The 17,129-nt window shown below is 37.0% G+C and overlaps 1 protein-coding gene across 5 annotated transcripts in view; it reads left to right on the forward strand.

The window, feature by feature from the left end:
- The window catches only part of CDK6 (cyclin dependent kinase 6), a 239,880-nt gene that overhangs the window by 55,795 nt on the left and 166,956 nt on the right, over positions 1–17,129 (forward strand). For all 5 annotated transcript variants that reach the window (XR_010344042.1, XR_010344043.1, XM_012450814.2 and 2 more), the window contains one exon: positions 5,734–5,869. Coding sequence is in view for 3 of the 5 variants with exons in the window: in XM_012450814.2 (XP_012306237.1) it covers positions 5,734–5,869 (136 nt within the window). In the remaining 2 variants the exon portion in view is untranslated. The remainder of the gene's footprint in view (positions 1–5,733; positions 5,870–17,129) is intronic.

The raw sequence follows: 17,129 nt of genomic DNA on the forward strand, positions 1-17,129 counted from the left end.
CAGCTGGCGGGTCAGGACAATAGAGACAGCAAGAGAACTTATTTTGTGGGAGAGTTAGGGGCTTGGCCAACTTAATTGTGAAATGATAACGACCTATATGCCTTTTTTGGATTGCATTTTGCACAGCTAAACAGAATGCATCGCCTTAGTAAATGCTGATAATCAGTTTGCACTTTGACTTTTTGAACATTCACTTGGATTACATTATGCTAAGGATAATGGGTAAATATTTATGGATAAATATTTAATTTATTTATCCTTTCCTTTGAAAGTCATCTGAGGTGTTTTATTCATATTCAACACATTGTGATTACATTTTTCTTATGGAACTGCTATAATATAATTATTGAGATGGTATTTTTGTCAGGTTACAGATTATCTGGCAAAAAAAAAAGATTTTAGAATGTCTTAAAATGTTGGTCAGTATAAGGAATCACACAGTTGAAGTTATTTTCCAGTTTTTACATTCAAATGTTCAGACCTGTCTGGCTCTTTTGTTTTGCAAGTGTAGGGTTTCTAGGTAGCCTAGCCACATTCCTTATTGATTTATATAAATATATTACAGATTGTTTACCTCCAGCCAAATACCAGGGATTTTAATTCATGTTTAGCTCACTTACTTTATGTGAAACTCATTTGTTAATATTAAAGTTTCTAGCTGGGCACAGTGGCTCACATATGTAATCCCAGCACTTTGGGAGGCCAAGACAAGTGGATCACCTGAGGTCAGGAATTCGAGACCAGCCTGGCCAATGTGGTGAAACCCCTTCCATACTAAAAATACAAAAAGTAGCTGGCCATGGTGGCATGCACCTGTAGTCCCACCTACTCGGGAGGCTGTGGCAGGAGGTTGCAGTGAGCTGAGATTGTGCTACTGCACTCCAGCCTGGGTGACAGAGTGAGACTCCATCTCAATAAAAATAAAGTTTCTATTTTCTCTTTATTGCCCACCAAAGTGACTACTATTTAATTTGGGGCAATTCCAAAGGGAGTCGTTGTAGACAAAAAAGCATCATAAATATTATATTCTAACATTTATAGGATTAATGTTTACAATTACTGATTCAAAATGCATTTCCTACCCATTGTGACTAATGTAACTGTAAGGTTTTACTACAGTAATGTTTACTAACCATTAGACATAATTTAAGTCAGACAAAATTTCATAGTTTAGTGAAGGGCAATATTTCCCCAGATGTCTTCCATGGAGTACTGGATCTATAGGACGTGAATGGCTAGCCAGCCCTGGAGCCAAAAAGGAGAGTATCCTACAGGCACTTTTAGGACTTTGATGTCCCTTGTTGCCATTTGTGAATGTCTGAGGAGTCTCTTAATACGCTCCATTTCCCAAATGAAGTTAATAATAATGGCACCTTAAAAATCAAAGAGGATTATTTCCTTGAACCTGGAAGAGTCACTTCTACCTAATACCATTTTTTAAGAATATGCAAGTATACACATTAAAGTTTACATGAAAATGTTCTGCTCTATGGACTATTACACATCTCTTTAAAATTTCATGTTTTAAAAAACTACTGATTGAAATGAGTGCTTTTTCTCCAAGGTGTTTATCATTTAGGACAATTAGTAGTGGCTTCAGTGAGCTCATCTTTCCTATCTTGAGCATCCTTTGAAACTGAGGCTTGGAGTCCAGTTGCCGCAGGTGACATCAGTGAGTCTTAATATGTTGAAGAGAGCAGTAGAACTCTGAGGAAAGCATCTTGGGTGGGTTAGATGTTATTTTTAAATTGTGTCATGCAAAGAGTGCTTGAAAACGGTTTCAGTGAGATGAAGCAACAGAGCGTACTGCCAGGGTTGTTAGGTAACTTCTAAGACAACGGTCTAGGGGGCAGATGACTTTTTGGTTCAGCAGTGTTTTAGGACCATTTTATTCTCCAGTTAGATCCCTGAAAAAAGAAAATTTTTTCTTTTGGAAATTACTATAATATCTTTTATATATATGATAAACTATAAATACAGTAAGAACTGGAGTCACTTAAATTATTATTGATTCCAGGCAGTGGTAAGCAATGTAATTTTTTTGCTAAATGTATTAATTATATCAGGAAATATTTTTAAAGTAGTGTTTAAAAAACATGACTGAAATGGTTGTAGTATGAAACAGGTCTGTGTTTGTACTTTAGGGTGTGCCATTTTTGGTTCACTGCTGTTTTATTTTATTAGAAAAATACAAGCAACAGATATAAAGAAAGTTGGATTGTGGACCTCCTTTTTCTTCTTCAATAGGAAGAAAAGAGTGAAGTTGTCCAATTATGTGTATTTAACAGAAATAAGATGGCTTAAAGAAGCCTGTGAATAATGGTAGTCACCTTGAATTACCAAGCTGAAAGAACGGTTTTGGTAAATTTCACGTGTACTAAATCCATGCATGATAGCAATCATATTTTTAGAGTGTGGGACTTAATATGATTTATGGTACTATCTTTAATAAATCTGTTAGGAGTTTTTACTTTATCAGAATAATTTTCCAGAATAAGTGACATCGGGGAGAAAATATTAAGTTTAGAAGTAGATATTAAAACTTAGAAATCAGAATGCTTAGAAGTAGGTAAAAGTAAGGAAAAAAATGTCAGTTGATTCTGGTTAATTTTAATGGAGTTGTATAACTCACCTCAAACTGCCCACAATTAAAAAGAAGTTTGGATCTGGCTGTGAAATATGTGAAGTTGTTGGTGTAGTTGTTGATTTTGACCCAACAGATTTAACTTAATGACAGTGGTGGTTTTTTTGGTGTTTTGTTTATTTGTTTCTTTCACTTTTTTTTTTAACTTTCTTTCAAAATTTAGTTTAGATTCACAGAGAAGTAGCAAATGTAGGATCCGTAAAGCCCAAAAATGTAGTAGAACAACATGGTAAACCAGCAAGGCATTAAAAATTTAACAGAGGTCCTACGAATACAACTTACAAGGGATGTGAAGGACCTTTTTAAGGAGAACTACAAACCACTCCTCAAGGAAATAAGAGAGGATGCAAACAAATAGAAAATATTTCATGCTCATGGATAGAAAGAATCAGTATCATGAAAATGGCTATTCTGCCCAAAGTAATTTATAGATTCAGTGCTTCCTCCCATCAAGCTTCTATTGACTTTCTTTACAGAATTAGAAAAAAACTACTTTAAATTTCATATGGAACCAAAAAAGAGCCCGTGTAGGCAAGACAATCCTAAGCAAAAAGAACAAAGCTGGAGGCGTCACGCTAGCTGGAGGTATCACACTACCTGACTTCAAACTATACTACAAGGCTACAGTAACCAAAACAGCATGGTCCTGGTACCAAAACAGATATATAGACCAATGAAACAGAACAGAGACCTCAGAAATAATGCCACACATCTATGACCATCTGATCTTTGACAAACCTGACAAAAACAAGCAATGCGGAAAGGATTCTCTATTTAATAAATGTTCCTGGGAAAACTGGCTAGCCATATGCAGAAAACTGAAACAGGACACCTTCCTTACACCTTCTACAAAAGTTAACTCAAGATTTAAACATAAGACTTAAACCATAAACACCCTAGAAGAAAACCTAGGCAATGCCATTCATGACATAGGCATGGGCAAAGACTTCATGACTAAACACCAAAAACAATGGCAACAAAAGCCAAAATTGACAAATGGGATCTAATTAAACTTAAGAGCTTCTGCACAGCAAAAGAAACTATCATCAGAGTGAATAGGCAACGTACAGAATGGGAGAAAATTTTTGCAATCTATCCATCTGACAAAGGGCTAATATTCAGAATCTACAAGGAACTTAAGCAAATTTACAAGAAAAATACAACTCCATCAAAAATTAAGCAAAGGATATGAACAGACACTTCTCAAAAGAAGACATTTATGCAGCCAACAAACATATGAAAAAAAGTTCATCATCACTGGTTATTAGAGAAATGCAAATCAAACCCACAATAAGTTACCATCTCACAGCAGTTAGAATGGTGATCATCAAAAAGTCAGGAAACAACAGATGCTGAAGAGGATGTGGAGAAAAAGGAATGCTTTTACACTATTGGTGAGAGTGTAAATTAGTTCAACCATTATGGAAGACAGTGTGGCGATTCGTCAAGAATGTAGAACTAGAAATACCATTTGACCCAGCAATCCCATTACTGGGTATATACCTAAAGGATTATAAATCATTTTGCTATAAAGACACATGCACATGTATGTTTATTGTGGCACTGTTCACAACAGCAAAGACTTGGAACCAACACTAATGCCTATCATTGATAGACTGGATAAAGAAAATATGGCATATATTCACCATGGAATACTATTCAGCCATTAAAAAGGATGAGTTCATGTCCTTTGCAGGGACATGGATAAAGCTGAAAACCATCATTCTTAGCAAAGTAACAAAAGAACAGAAAACCAAACACCGCATGTTCTTACTCATAAGTGAGAGTTGAACAATGAGAACACAAGGACACAGGAAGGGGAACATCACATACTGGGGCCTGCCAGTGGGTGGGGGCCTAGGAGAGGGATAGCATTAGGAGAAATACCTAATGTGGATGACAGGTTGATGGGTGCAGCAAACCACCATGGCACGTGTGTATCTGTGTAACAAACCTGCATGTTCTGTACATGTATCTTAGAACTTAAATATAATTTAAAAAATTAACAGAGATAATATATAAGCTGGATAATTGATAGTCAACCCTGTGCATTAGTTATTGGATTCTACGCACATTTAAAGTTAGTTTCTTTGAAGAAGGCATTTATTCATTTTTTTTAAATTAAAGTAATATGAATAGCATTTTATTAGCTTTTTCTTAGTATTTATATTACATTCTTGTTAAGAAATTTACTTGTTTATGGGTAGTTTAATTCTTTAAACATTTGGTGAGAATCCGTTGTGCTAAATAGTGTACTGTGGTTTAAACGAAAGGAAATTTTGTCCTTTGGCTTGAAAATTCTTTTGACTCCTGAAGGCTCTGTTTTTAAAACTTAAATTTTGACTTATACTAAGATTTTTATGGAAGAAACTGGATTCACCCATTCAAAACATTTGTGAATCTGCTGCCCTTACTTTATCATGTAAGGGCAATATAGTTTACCAATGCAGGTCCCCTGCCCGCCCCCCCAAAAAAATTTTCTAATTTCACAATGTTGATAAACGTGGTATTGGAATTTTAAAAACTAAATATTCATGCCCTTTCCAGGGAATGATTTGACTCAGCAGGATGAGGGCTGTCTTAGAAATAAACTAAATTTCTCTATATTCCATCATATTTGTTTTCACAGATGTGGCTGTGACACCTTAAATTCCAGGAAAATGTTGATTACAGCATTCAGCATCTCCAAAGAATGTTCAGTCTGTCTCTGATAATTCTCAAATTGTGAGCTAAGAAGAAACATATTTTGCCTAGCCTACAAGTTTTTGAAATTATCCCTGTTGCCAAGTTCTAAGGTCCTGACTAAAGGAAACTCTCCAAGCATTCTTGTGCTCCAATTGCATTGCTTTCTCTTTGTTACTATAAATGTTCTCACACTTAACCACACACTCTGATTGTCCCCCTCCTGAACTTCATATTGTTATTAAAGTATCAGATTTCATCTGGTATCTTTACATATGATCACAAGAAATGATCAACACTGGCCTTTTTTTTTCTATTATGAGACCAAATTGAAGGATATGTTTAAAACATACAGGTTACGTCTTTGCTTATTGCCGTCTACTTAATCTCTTTCTTTTTTCTTCTAGGTTGTTTGATGTGTGCACAGTGTCACGAACTGACAGAGAAACCAAACTAACTTTAGTGTTTGAACATGTCGATCAAGACTTGACCACTTACTTGGATAAAGTTCCAGAGCCTGGAGTGCCCACTGAAACCATAAAGGTATCAAAAATCATCTTCGTGTCTTATCCGGCAGTCAACTATTATAGTCTGTTAAGCAATGGCGTTCTTTCCTTATGAAAATTGTCAGAATTATAACTTTTAGAACTCGATATATAGTTAAAAAATCAGCTAAATAAAATGTTCAAAGATTGGGTATATTCCAGTTCATCAACTGAGATGTTCAAAGTATGGACATATGTATTCTAGTTTATTAATTTTAGAACTAAGTGGAAAAAAAACCGTTTAGTTCTAGTGCATATTAGAATTATTTAAAAAATCAATTTGTGCCTTGTCTTAGACCTTAGAAAATACAGTTTAGTAAGTATAGCTCAGTCTTTTTCTGATGGCTCATTGTCTATGAGGGACATAATTTGAACATTATTCATGAGCACATTTTATATTATAATTGTACAATAACTCCAGGACAGCCTATGCTATGTGAATCTGAAATACTAGTTATTAGGCCCTCCTTCTTTCTTCATTTTCTTATCATGAAACGTTTATAGGAAGCCTAAGTAACCAGATACTATGCTAAACGCTGGGATTCAAAGATGGTTGAGACATGCTTTCTACCCTTAAAGGTCAGTAAACTAGATGCAGAATACTGACTGGAAGTTCTTCCTACCTTTGGGTAGGAATGCTGCTGATAAAATTTTGTTGCTCTTATTTGCATTCTGCTTAACTGAACTTCCCGGTAGATCTTTTACATGTATGCACATCATGTGCAGGTCTTCATGAAAACTTTTTGTCTGTGGGAATTAGGTAGCTTAGTTAAACAGACTCCCTGCCTTATCATTCATTGTTTAGAAATGAGTTATAGAATTCAGCATCATTCTAGACGGGAGTTAATAGCTAAAAATAGTTTATCTTCTTAACAGTAAGAAATGTCTTTAGTGATAGCTAAATGACGTTCTCAGATACTGATACATTTAGAATTTGACATATTGAATGTTTTTTTGTTGTTGTTATAGACTAATATTATGTTTTTTCTTATCTGGCTCTCACTAAAGAATCTGGTGCTTAACAATAGTCCCATTTCTTCCTGAGCCATCTCAAGAACATTAAGGCCCTCTAAATGTAGGCATGCCTGAGAGTTACCTGTTCTTGGCTGTCTTCTGTGTCTGCACCCCTCTCCTCTGGCATTCTATTCTACTCCTGAAGCTGTAGTTCTCTCCTTTATGAGTTTGTCAAAAACCCCGTGTTCAGCATGCAGAGCAGGGCATCGTCCTTTTTCTTACACAGTTTTCTAGCCAAATTGGACTGCTCACCATTCTCTTAGCATGATCTGTGATTTTCCACCTTGGTGGCCTTCTTCTCATGCCATTTCTTTTGCTCCTTCTTACCAGTAGCTCTCTGCCTAAATTTTTCAAGTGTCGTCTCAAAGGCCATTTGATCAACTCTTATAGCTGGGTATAATCTCATGTGCCTTACAACACTTGTTCTACGTCTCTCTCTCTCTTGATCATGTTTTCTACCTTTAATTAGGATTTTTTAAATGTACATATCTTATGTGTTCAGTCTTCCTTGTGTCCTGACATTGTCTTACACAATGATTTCTACACATAGGTACTAAATAAATACGACACATTGTCAAGCTTTCTTTTAGATATAATTACTTTTCAAAATTATTTTTAAAATGACTTTCAACGGCTTTAAACATAGACTATCAAAATAATCATTGATTTTTACTGATACATTTCTAAGTTCAAAATTATTTGGAGAGTATCTTTTTTTTTAAGCAGACAGATGAGGCAACCATATATTTTATATCTTTTTTTTTTTTTTTTTGGAGACAGAGTCTCGCATTGTTGCCCAGGCTGTAGTGCAATGGCGCTATCTAGGCTTACTGCAATCTCCACCTCCTGGGTTCAAGCAATTCTCCTGCCTCAGTCTCCCGAGTAGCTGGGACTACAGGCATGCACCACCATGCCCAGCTAATATTTTTGTATTTTCTTGATCTCCTGACCTCGTGATCCACCTGCCTCAGCCTCCCAAAGTGCTAGGATTACAGGTGTAAGCCACCACGCCTGGCCTATTTTATATCTTACCTTACCACCTCCATAGATATTTTGAGCGTTACATTAAATTCTCCTAGGATATAGGAGGCTACTGAGTGGAATCATTTGCAAAGGCATCTGTGCAGTTAAAATGTTGATAAGCCAGAGTGGTTCACTAGACTCAGGCTTGATCAGACAGGAGTAGAGATGAAGTGGGTTGTGGGGGAATCTCAAGGGTGAGCGTAGAGGGGCAAGCAGGATAGGAAAAGGAACAGGCAGAAGGGTGGTCACCAAAGTAAGAAAGGGGAGGAGAGGACTGGGGGCAGTGGCTGAGCCAGGATGGAGCTGGAGGCTTGCTAGAAGGGGTTGCTTGTTGCCAGAAGCTCTTGAACAAGGTGATACTCAAAGTTAAATGTTTTTTTCTGAGCTTTTTGTTTGTCTCCAGGAAAGGGAATGTTACTTCATTCTGTGTTGAACAGGAGATTGTCCTGGAGGCTGTTAAATTTCTTCAGCCATCAGCATCAGCACCCCTAGTTCCAAATTGGCAGATAGAGGTAGAGTTGGGGGCAAGGGGCTCTGGTTATTAAGGTTTTTGGCTAATGGTGTATTGATGTTTTCATAGTAAAATAAACCAGTCAAATGAAATATTTCACGCAGTTAACTTATGTGTTAGTGGTTAATTGAACATTTTTTTTTTTGCTAACTTAAAAGCTAGTCAGAAGACTCTTTTATCTTTATTCTTAATTTTAAAAAAATTTCCCGGACTATGCTAATCTATTTTCCTTCCTTATTAAAGATTTAAAACAAAATTTTGCGTGTTTGTGATGCTTTAAGATCATTGCTGAAAACTTGAATAATCATTTAAAAGTATAATAAAACCATTAAATGGATAGTTTTAGGCTGATATATAACTGATACAAATTTATTTTTAATCAACCTCGTATCTTCTGCTTCTGTGATTGCATTGTTTTTAAGAATTGGAATGCGGAATAAACAGCCGCTAAGTGAGAGGTTCCGAATTCTGGTTAATTGAAGTTTTAAAGCACACAACCAAAGAACAGAAATATTTTGTTGTTATATAGGCTCATTTATGGGAAGTCTTACTAACTAGATCAAGCGTATATTGTTAGTATGTATGAACAACCTGTTGGGAACACAGAAATGAATTCTTTATATAGAATGCTCTGTTGTAATAAGATGTTTTCTGAGTATTGCTTGTACAGATATTTATTGAATATTCACTCTGTGTCTTATTTTTCCAGCTTACTTATATCACATAACAATTTTTGAAGTGCATTTAAATGCCATTTGTTTTTTAAAAAATAAAAAAGACATTAAACCACACCATAAGACATAAATACTCATAAAGGTTCATAGTTGGAAGAACTCATCAGGGAAACTCTAATTATTGCACATTGCTCATATAGGACTTGAATAAAGTATGTTAAGCGTATAGGCTGGGCTGAAAATTGTCATTTAGAAGTTCATGAGGAGAAAATAAAATCATAGGTGATTCTTTCCAACATCATTAAATATGCCTTATTCTAAAAAAATAAATAAGGATACATAGGAATCACATTCATACTTCATCTCGGGGTTTTCATCACATTATTTAACCTCTTTTCTTGATGTCCTTAAGGTGCATCCATTCTTGGCTGATGATATTTGCATAAAGCAGCGTGTTGGCTGCTTTCCTGTGAAGTCAACAGATATTCTAATTTTTCCTCATAGGCTTATTGTTGACATATCTGGCTTTCCTCTTTCCAATTCAGAATATTATCTTTGGGTCTGTTTAATTGTGGAGGAGTTCAGTGCCATCTTTATTAAATTTTTATTGGCTCATTTGAGATTTAATATTGCCTTTCTGGGTTTCCGTGCTTAGATTTATGAGGCAATCATTGACACCTTAATGATTATGTTATTTTTTCTTTTAGGGTACATGATAAATTCAGAGTATCTGTGCTTATATAGCACCTTCCATTTATGGAGCTTTATGAGAAAAAAAAACCAGCCCTCAGATTTTTATTTTTCTCTTTGATGCCCTCATCTGCCATCCTATGAGAGAGGGTTGGAAAGAACTATAAATAAATTTCCTCACCATTTTTCTTAGTCATTTTTAACTGCCGCCCAGAAAAAGAACTGTACATAGCAACATATAGATGTGGAGAGACTCTTATGTAAATTATTCTCCTGTACAGGCTTTTCCAAACGTAATGCCCTCTTTTACTGAATCATTCATTTGGTATTTAAACTTGTCTGTATAATACATTAATCTTTCCTAGGATATGACCTGACTTCTCAACTATCTTATAAGCTCTGAAAACCTAGAATTTTTCTGTGGACATTCTGTGCATGAAACTGCATGTAACCTGTTTGATGGAAAAAAGTATTTGATGCAATTGGTGATATAGTTTCACAAGTTTGAGGCACTGAAAGGTCACACAAAAAAAACAGCAGCCTCTAAAATAGGACAGAATTCTTTGAGCTCAAGACCATATGGCCTCTTTTGATGATTCAGTCTTGGAATAAAAATTTTATTTGATTTATGTATCTTTATGATAAGTGAATTATATAGAGCTTGAGAGGGTCAGAAATGCTCTGGGTTTATGTCTGTGTGGGTCGTTTTCTCTGTGAATTAGATTTCATTTTATCTTCAATTGAATGTTTCTTAGAGTTTTCTATTGGTTGTAATATTTTCAGTAAGAGATAAAACACACTATTAGGTTTATTTTACAAAACCCAGACTTCAGAGACTGACACACACTGTTAATAGTACCTGTTTTCTGCCTCTGGGAAATATCTGTTTTCATGAATAATATCTGCTTGCAGTAAACAGTGGCTCTGATGTCAGTTTGGGATGTCCAGGGCTGATTCATCTTTCTCGATTGACATAATGCAAAGTCACTGACTGGTGCCTGTACTGTGGATGAGGAAAGTCTCTCAGATCTTCTTCTCTTCTCACTCCTAAAGGAATCAAGCCATGGCCCCTCTCAGCTCCTGGTGGTCTCCATTTTGCCTGAATTACGAGCAGGTGATTTGTCTCATCTTTGCAGGACACAGAGCAAATTAACATGAAAATATCGCTTCCCAGAAAACAAGGCAGGCTTGAATGCCCTGTCGCTGCTGGTCATTAGCCATCTGCCACCGACACTCATACTCTGTTTATCACATTTGAAATTCAGAGCAGATGTTGCATAATAAGGTGATCCCAAAAACAAGGCAAGAAATTCACAGAACAAATACTCTACCATAATGATAAAGATCTTGGAAGGAAATTTTTTTTCAATCTAATATCATAGCTGGACTAATTAGACCATGTTTTTAAAAACACACACACGTGCGTGCGCGCGTGCGCGCGCGCGCGCGCGCACACACACACACACACACACACCTCTCCTGATATTTGATGCAAACTACTTTTCATAGTAACAGGAAATAATTTTAAAAAGAAAGTACCTATGTGAAAGATACCTGAGAGGACTGTCCAATAAAATGTCTTTAAAGAAGCAAAGTCGAATGGTGCAATAACACTAGTTCTGGTGTAAAAGACCTCATAGATCAGCGATGCCATCTTTTACTGTAAGATGGGCCTTAACCTACAGCAATTTGACTTAAAGTAGTTCACTCCTCACAGCGTAGTGGATCTTTCAAGGCTTTTAACTTACCAACGTGGTTTCCCAGACAGTTTATTTTCTTCTTAGCACTCAAGACCCTATGTTTTCTGTATCCTTTCTCTTCACTGTCTACCCCCCATCAACCTCCCACCTTTAGCATCCCTTGGCTCTCCAGAGCTCTGCCCCAGCTTCCCCTGGCTTTAGGCTCTCTCCACCCTGAGTCCCAAGATTCTTTCATTTTTAGTTCTTTTGCCCTTCTCCATTAATGTAGCTTTTTACAGGATTGGTTATTATAATGTTTTACCTAGTTGATTTAGGCACAGTGTAGACCCTTATGCCTTATTCAAAGTCTATCATTTATAGTATATTAACTATTGTGTTTAGAGGCATTCTGTTTGTTAAAAAACAGGCATCCAAACTTCTACCAGAAATGAGACCTATATTCTGTGGAAGATCAGCTTTTAATATAATCTTTTGACTCAAAAGAAATATTTTCTCGGGGCTGGGCACAGTGACTCATGCCTGTAATCCCAGCACTTCGGGAGGCCAAGGTGGGCGGATCACCTGAGGTTGGGAGTTCAAGACTAGCCTGACTAACATGGGGAAACCCCATCTCTACTAAAAATACAAAATTAGCTGGGCATGGTGGTACATGCCTGTAATCCCAGCTACTCAGGAGGCTGAGGCAGGAGAATTGCTTGAACCCGGAAGGTGGAGGTTGCAGTGAGCTGAGATCATGCCATTTGCATTCCAGCCTGGGCAACAAGAGGGAAACTCCATCTCAAAGAAAAAAGAGAAATATTTTCTCCATAGAAACCACAACTTTACTGCCTCTCCCCCAGCACACACTGAGAATTTTGAGATTTGGGTTTTTTTTAAAGACTATACTGCTAAGCAAAAATTAAACAGCCAGTCTGAGAGTAGACAGGGGGATAAATCAAAGCAGCGCCAGCAGCTGACCATGGAGTGGAATAGGAGAGATGATTTGAAGTTTGGAAGGATAGTGAGTCAATACTGAGTATATTCTAAATTCAGGGGGAATGCAGAGTGAGTGAACTCTAACAACTGCGGTAGTTTATACTAGTAAACTCAGAATCCCAGATTTAAAGTGTAGAGAGAAATGAAATCTTCAGTGTAATCCTTCTAATTAGTAAGATTTCAGTATAATCTTACTAATAATTTCCATTTGTTTCCCCCTGCTCCAATCAGAAACATACATGTTGTGCTTTCAAATATCTTTCATTCCAAGGGAAAACTCAGTAACTCAAGTGATTTCTTAAAGGAGAACATTTTTATGCAATCTAGATTCTGAAGACTCTCAGAAACAAATCCTTTTGCAAATTCCCAACCCTTGTAGTCACTGAAAATATCAGAAGAGAAAGAAGACAGAATTATGCATGTATTTGATATTCTAATAACAAACATAACAGAGTAATTTAGTAGGTTTTTTAAAATCGCTAATCCTATAAAAAGTTACATTCATTTTAAAAAGTAGCAGAACTAAAAATGAAAGACTCTTGGGACTTAGGTTGGAGAGAGCCTAAAGCCAGGGTCTAAAAGGAAACTGAGGCAGAGCTATGCAGAGCCAAGGGAACCTTTGGTGGGGTACAGAGGGTTGATAGTGGTGGTAGGGGGATAGGAAATATGGGTTTAAGAAAAGCTAATTTCTTTCTAAAGGTACTGTAAGACTGACTCACTAAATAAATAATGACTCACTAAACAGGCAAATGACACTCAGAATCAGCTAATAACAGATAAGTTGGAATCTCTTTAGAAAATGCTTCCTCACCCTAGGCATTGGATCTGTTTACAAAGTCCATTAAAACTTGCAGGTAGTATATACCCACTTATGTCACCATGGCAACAGATAGCAGAGTGCTCTCCTGCTTAGAAGGAGAGATATTTCTCATCTAAATTTAGCCTATGCTAAACTCCTTGGTTACAGTCTCTTTTTTGGCTCTTCTTCCTCTAAACATTAGAACGTCCAAGGCTTCACTGTCAGCCTTCTTCTTTTCCTTGGCTACATTTCTAATCAAGTGATGTCATTTAGTCCGGAATCTTCAAATACCTATTCTCCAGCCTGACCTCTCCCACATGCTCTTGGTGCAGATAGCCAATCATATAAAACATTGACCGAGAATCCTCTGCCCAACTCAGTCCTTCCTTATCTGCCCGGTTGTTTGAGCCCTTAGCTTAGGCATAATTCTTGATTTTTTGCTTTCCTTCATAGTCTTCATCCAATCTAACAATAAGTGCTTTCGGTGTTATCTCAAAAGATACCCTCAATCTGACTACTTCTCAATATCTTCATTGCTATAGCTCCAGTTTAACCCATCAATCAGCTTCCTAACTCAACACACCACTTCTGCTCCTGCCTTTTTATGGACCATCCTTTGTATAACAACCAGAGGGACCTTATTAAAGCAGAAATAAAATCCTCTAACTCCTCTACCAAAAACTTAGCGCCAGTGGTTTCTCATGACTGTAGAATAAAATCAGAAGTCCTACATGATCTAGTGCTCCCCACCTCCTGCCTTTCTGATCTGCCTTCACCCGTCCTTGGGCCCACTGTTCTCAGCCACAGTGGCCTTCTCTCTGTTCTCCAGCTCGCTTCTAGCTCAGCATGCTTCTGTGCTGATGGTTCATCTGTTTGGAATGCTCCACACCCTTTAGTTCATGTCATGTCTTCATCATTCCTTCTCTCTCAGCTACAACTCCACAACTATAGTTTATCACTTTATACCACATTATTCTATTTTATCTTCTTCATAGCACTTAGCTGAAATTATCTCCTTTATTTTTTATGTTTGTTTTTTATCTTTCCCACCTAGGTGGGACTTTAAGTCAAGACTCTAGTCCATTGCATTAGCTCCAGGGCCAGCATACTGCCTGGAACATAGAGGATGCTCAGTAAACACGTTTGTAACTGTACTACGTGCTTACCTTCTAATTAACTCAGAAATGTAGGCTTCAGTACCACCATTGTACAAGTGAGGAAATGGTACCTTTTCAAGGATAAAATTTGTAAATATGTATATTATAGAAAAATCAGCTGAGGGTGTGTCATATTGCGGCACATTCAGTTTGCACTTGCGCATTCAGTTCTCTGTGGTGGGCAGGAACACTGGGATTATCTACGTTGTAGCTAAGAATTTGGCTTGGTTTAGACATAGTCTAAAACCAATAACTGATCCCACCAAAACTGTAAGGCAATTTCTCCTTTAAAATAGTACTGACTAGTTCCAAAAATACTAACTGAATTCCAGAAATTGTTCTTTCCCAAAGTGGGACCCTTACATACCTTTTATACCAAGGATGGGGAATCAAGTTTAATGAAGATTGATGTCATGAGTCTTAGACCCTATTCTCGTAACTCAGGAGTATATATCTAAAAATACTATTCGATATTTATGCATTTGGATTCTATCATTCTAACCCAAACATTTCAGATGCCCATATATATTGTGGCATTTATAGGTTTAAAAAAAGCACCATTCTACTAGAGCAATTGCCAACAATTTGCAATATTATCATTGTGAAATTTTAAATTAGTGAAAGGCATACAAAGTAGGTATCCATCAGTTATCTGAGATAGTATCTTATTCCTCATTCCTAAGCAAGGTGGAAAAAATTAAACAATCCTTTCATTGCAGTTAAGAAAGTAATTACTGGTTCTAGTAAATATTTGTTGAATGAATATGTGCTTTCATAAAAAGTTACTTAATGAAGCCTTGCAAACCTCATGGTGCCAGTTATGAGAATCCGATGTCTTCAGCATATAGAATAATGTGGTAGTTACTGTCATTCTGTTCTTCTTCTTCCTCATCATCACCCTCTAAGAGCAAAATTGTCCTGAAAGATTGACTCTTATGGTAAATCAGATGAGGAGGAGAGGTTGGCCTGAATATGGATTCATATATTTAATCAAGGGCTTGGCATCTGGGCACTGTGACACTTGGAGTTTTAGGAAGTAAAAGAATTCCTTGAATGTCAGTAATGACAAAGTGATCTGGGTGCAGTGGCTCACACCTGTTAACCTAACACTCCAGGGGGCCAAGGCAGACACATCACTTGAGCCCAGGAGTTCGACAATATGGCAAACCATACATAGCAAAACCCTGTCTTGACAAAAAAAGGCAAAAATTAGTCGGGCGTTGTGGTACGTACCTGTAGTCCTGGCTGCTCAGGAGACTGAGGTGGCAGGATTGCTTGAGCCCGGGAAATTGAGGGTGCAGTGAACAGTGATCGCACCCCTGCACACCAGCCAGGGTGACAGACCACAAGACCTTGCCTCAAAAAAAAAAATGTAGCTCTAATCTTTAAAAACTTGGCTACTACCATGTAATGGCTAGCTTAATTAGGATGCCTGGGAAATGGACTAAACCCAACAGATTTTTTTTTTTTTTACTCAACAGATTTTGCAGAAATGAGTTACCATCTAATAAAGGGTTGATAAAGGCTCAGTAAACACTATGCTCTGTTTCTCCAAGTGTGGCCAGTGAATGACCTGCATCACCACCACCTGGGGTGCTCACTTAAAATGACAGTCCTGCCCTAACTGATTCCCCCTTGTCAAACATAGTCTCAGGAGGGAGTTTCTAATAAGTACCCTCTGGTGACACTTATTAGACACTACGGCTTAAGACATTTTCCCCCTGCAGTATGACATATGACACAAGTGGGAAATGTGTCATTTCTTACATTCTGAGTTGACTCAAACCTCTGGAATGTTTGCTTGCCTGTGCATTGGTAACCCCAGCCATTCAGTAGGCTTAGGCAATCTAAGCCCAGGTGAAGTCAGGTGTGGTGCTTTCTCTAACGTCATCCATATGTACGAAACTTACTTAAAAGCACTGAAGTTTTACTCCTTAAAACGTTCTATTTGAAAAGTACTTGCTCATTAATAGGAGATATGTGTTAAACAGATGCTTAGGAATAGGAGAATTCCAACTAAAAATTCTTAAACCATACGGAAATCTTTCCTTTAAAAAAAAAGTGTTCATCACTCATCCATGATTTGATCTTTGAAAGATGCTTTTTGTTTCAAATACACTAATGATTTCACAGTCGTCTAGGGTCTTAAATTAGTGAACCATTACCAGGCTTGCAAATATCATGGGTCAGAATTCCTAGTCCTGTTTTACTGGTAAGGAACCAAAACTATATGAAATTTAAATAGATCATAGTCATAGGTTTTTAGTGCTGACACCAATGTGGCTAAACATAGTACTCTGAGCCTCATATATTGAAAGCCGTGAGAAGTCAGAATCTCAATTTCTTCTAATTGTCATTCTAAGCCTTTAACAAATTTAAGCTAGCAGTTTTTCTGATTTTTATATTACCATTGTTCACTGTAGTCACTGGTCATACTTGCTATTTTTTTCTTTCTTGACCAAAACCAAAGAAAATACTGATCATTCTACTGTAGGATAGTCACACCGCTTTTAGATTAGAACGCCAAACCGAATGTAGCAGAGTTGGGGACTGCAAGGCATGAAAATTATGTTTAGGAACTGCAACATTAAAAGTTAAGTTTACTATTAAGCAGTCAGATTTAGATCAATCTGGAAATAGCTATCCTCAATTTAAGATGTTCTATGAATATGGTTAGTATGGAATGAACACTTGTTGAAATTTTAATTTCACTAA

The sequence above is a fragment of the Aotus nancymaae genome, unplaced genomic scaffold (assembly GCF_030222135.1).
Source record: "Aotus nancymaae isolate 86718 unplaced genomic scaffold, 86718_ANA_hifiasm-v0.15.2.pri h1tg000025l, whole genome shotgun sequence".
Classification (NCBI taxonomy): Eukaryota; Metazoa; Chordata; class Mammalia; order Primates; family Aotidae; genus Aotus; species Aotus nancymaae.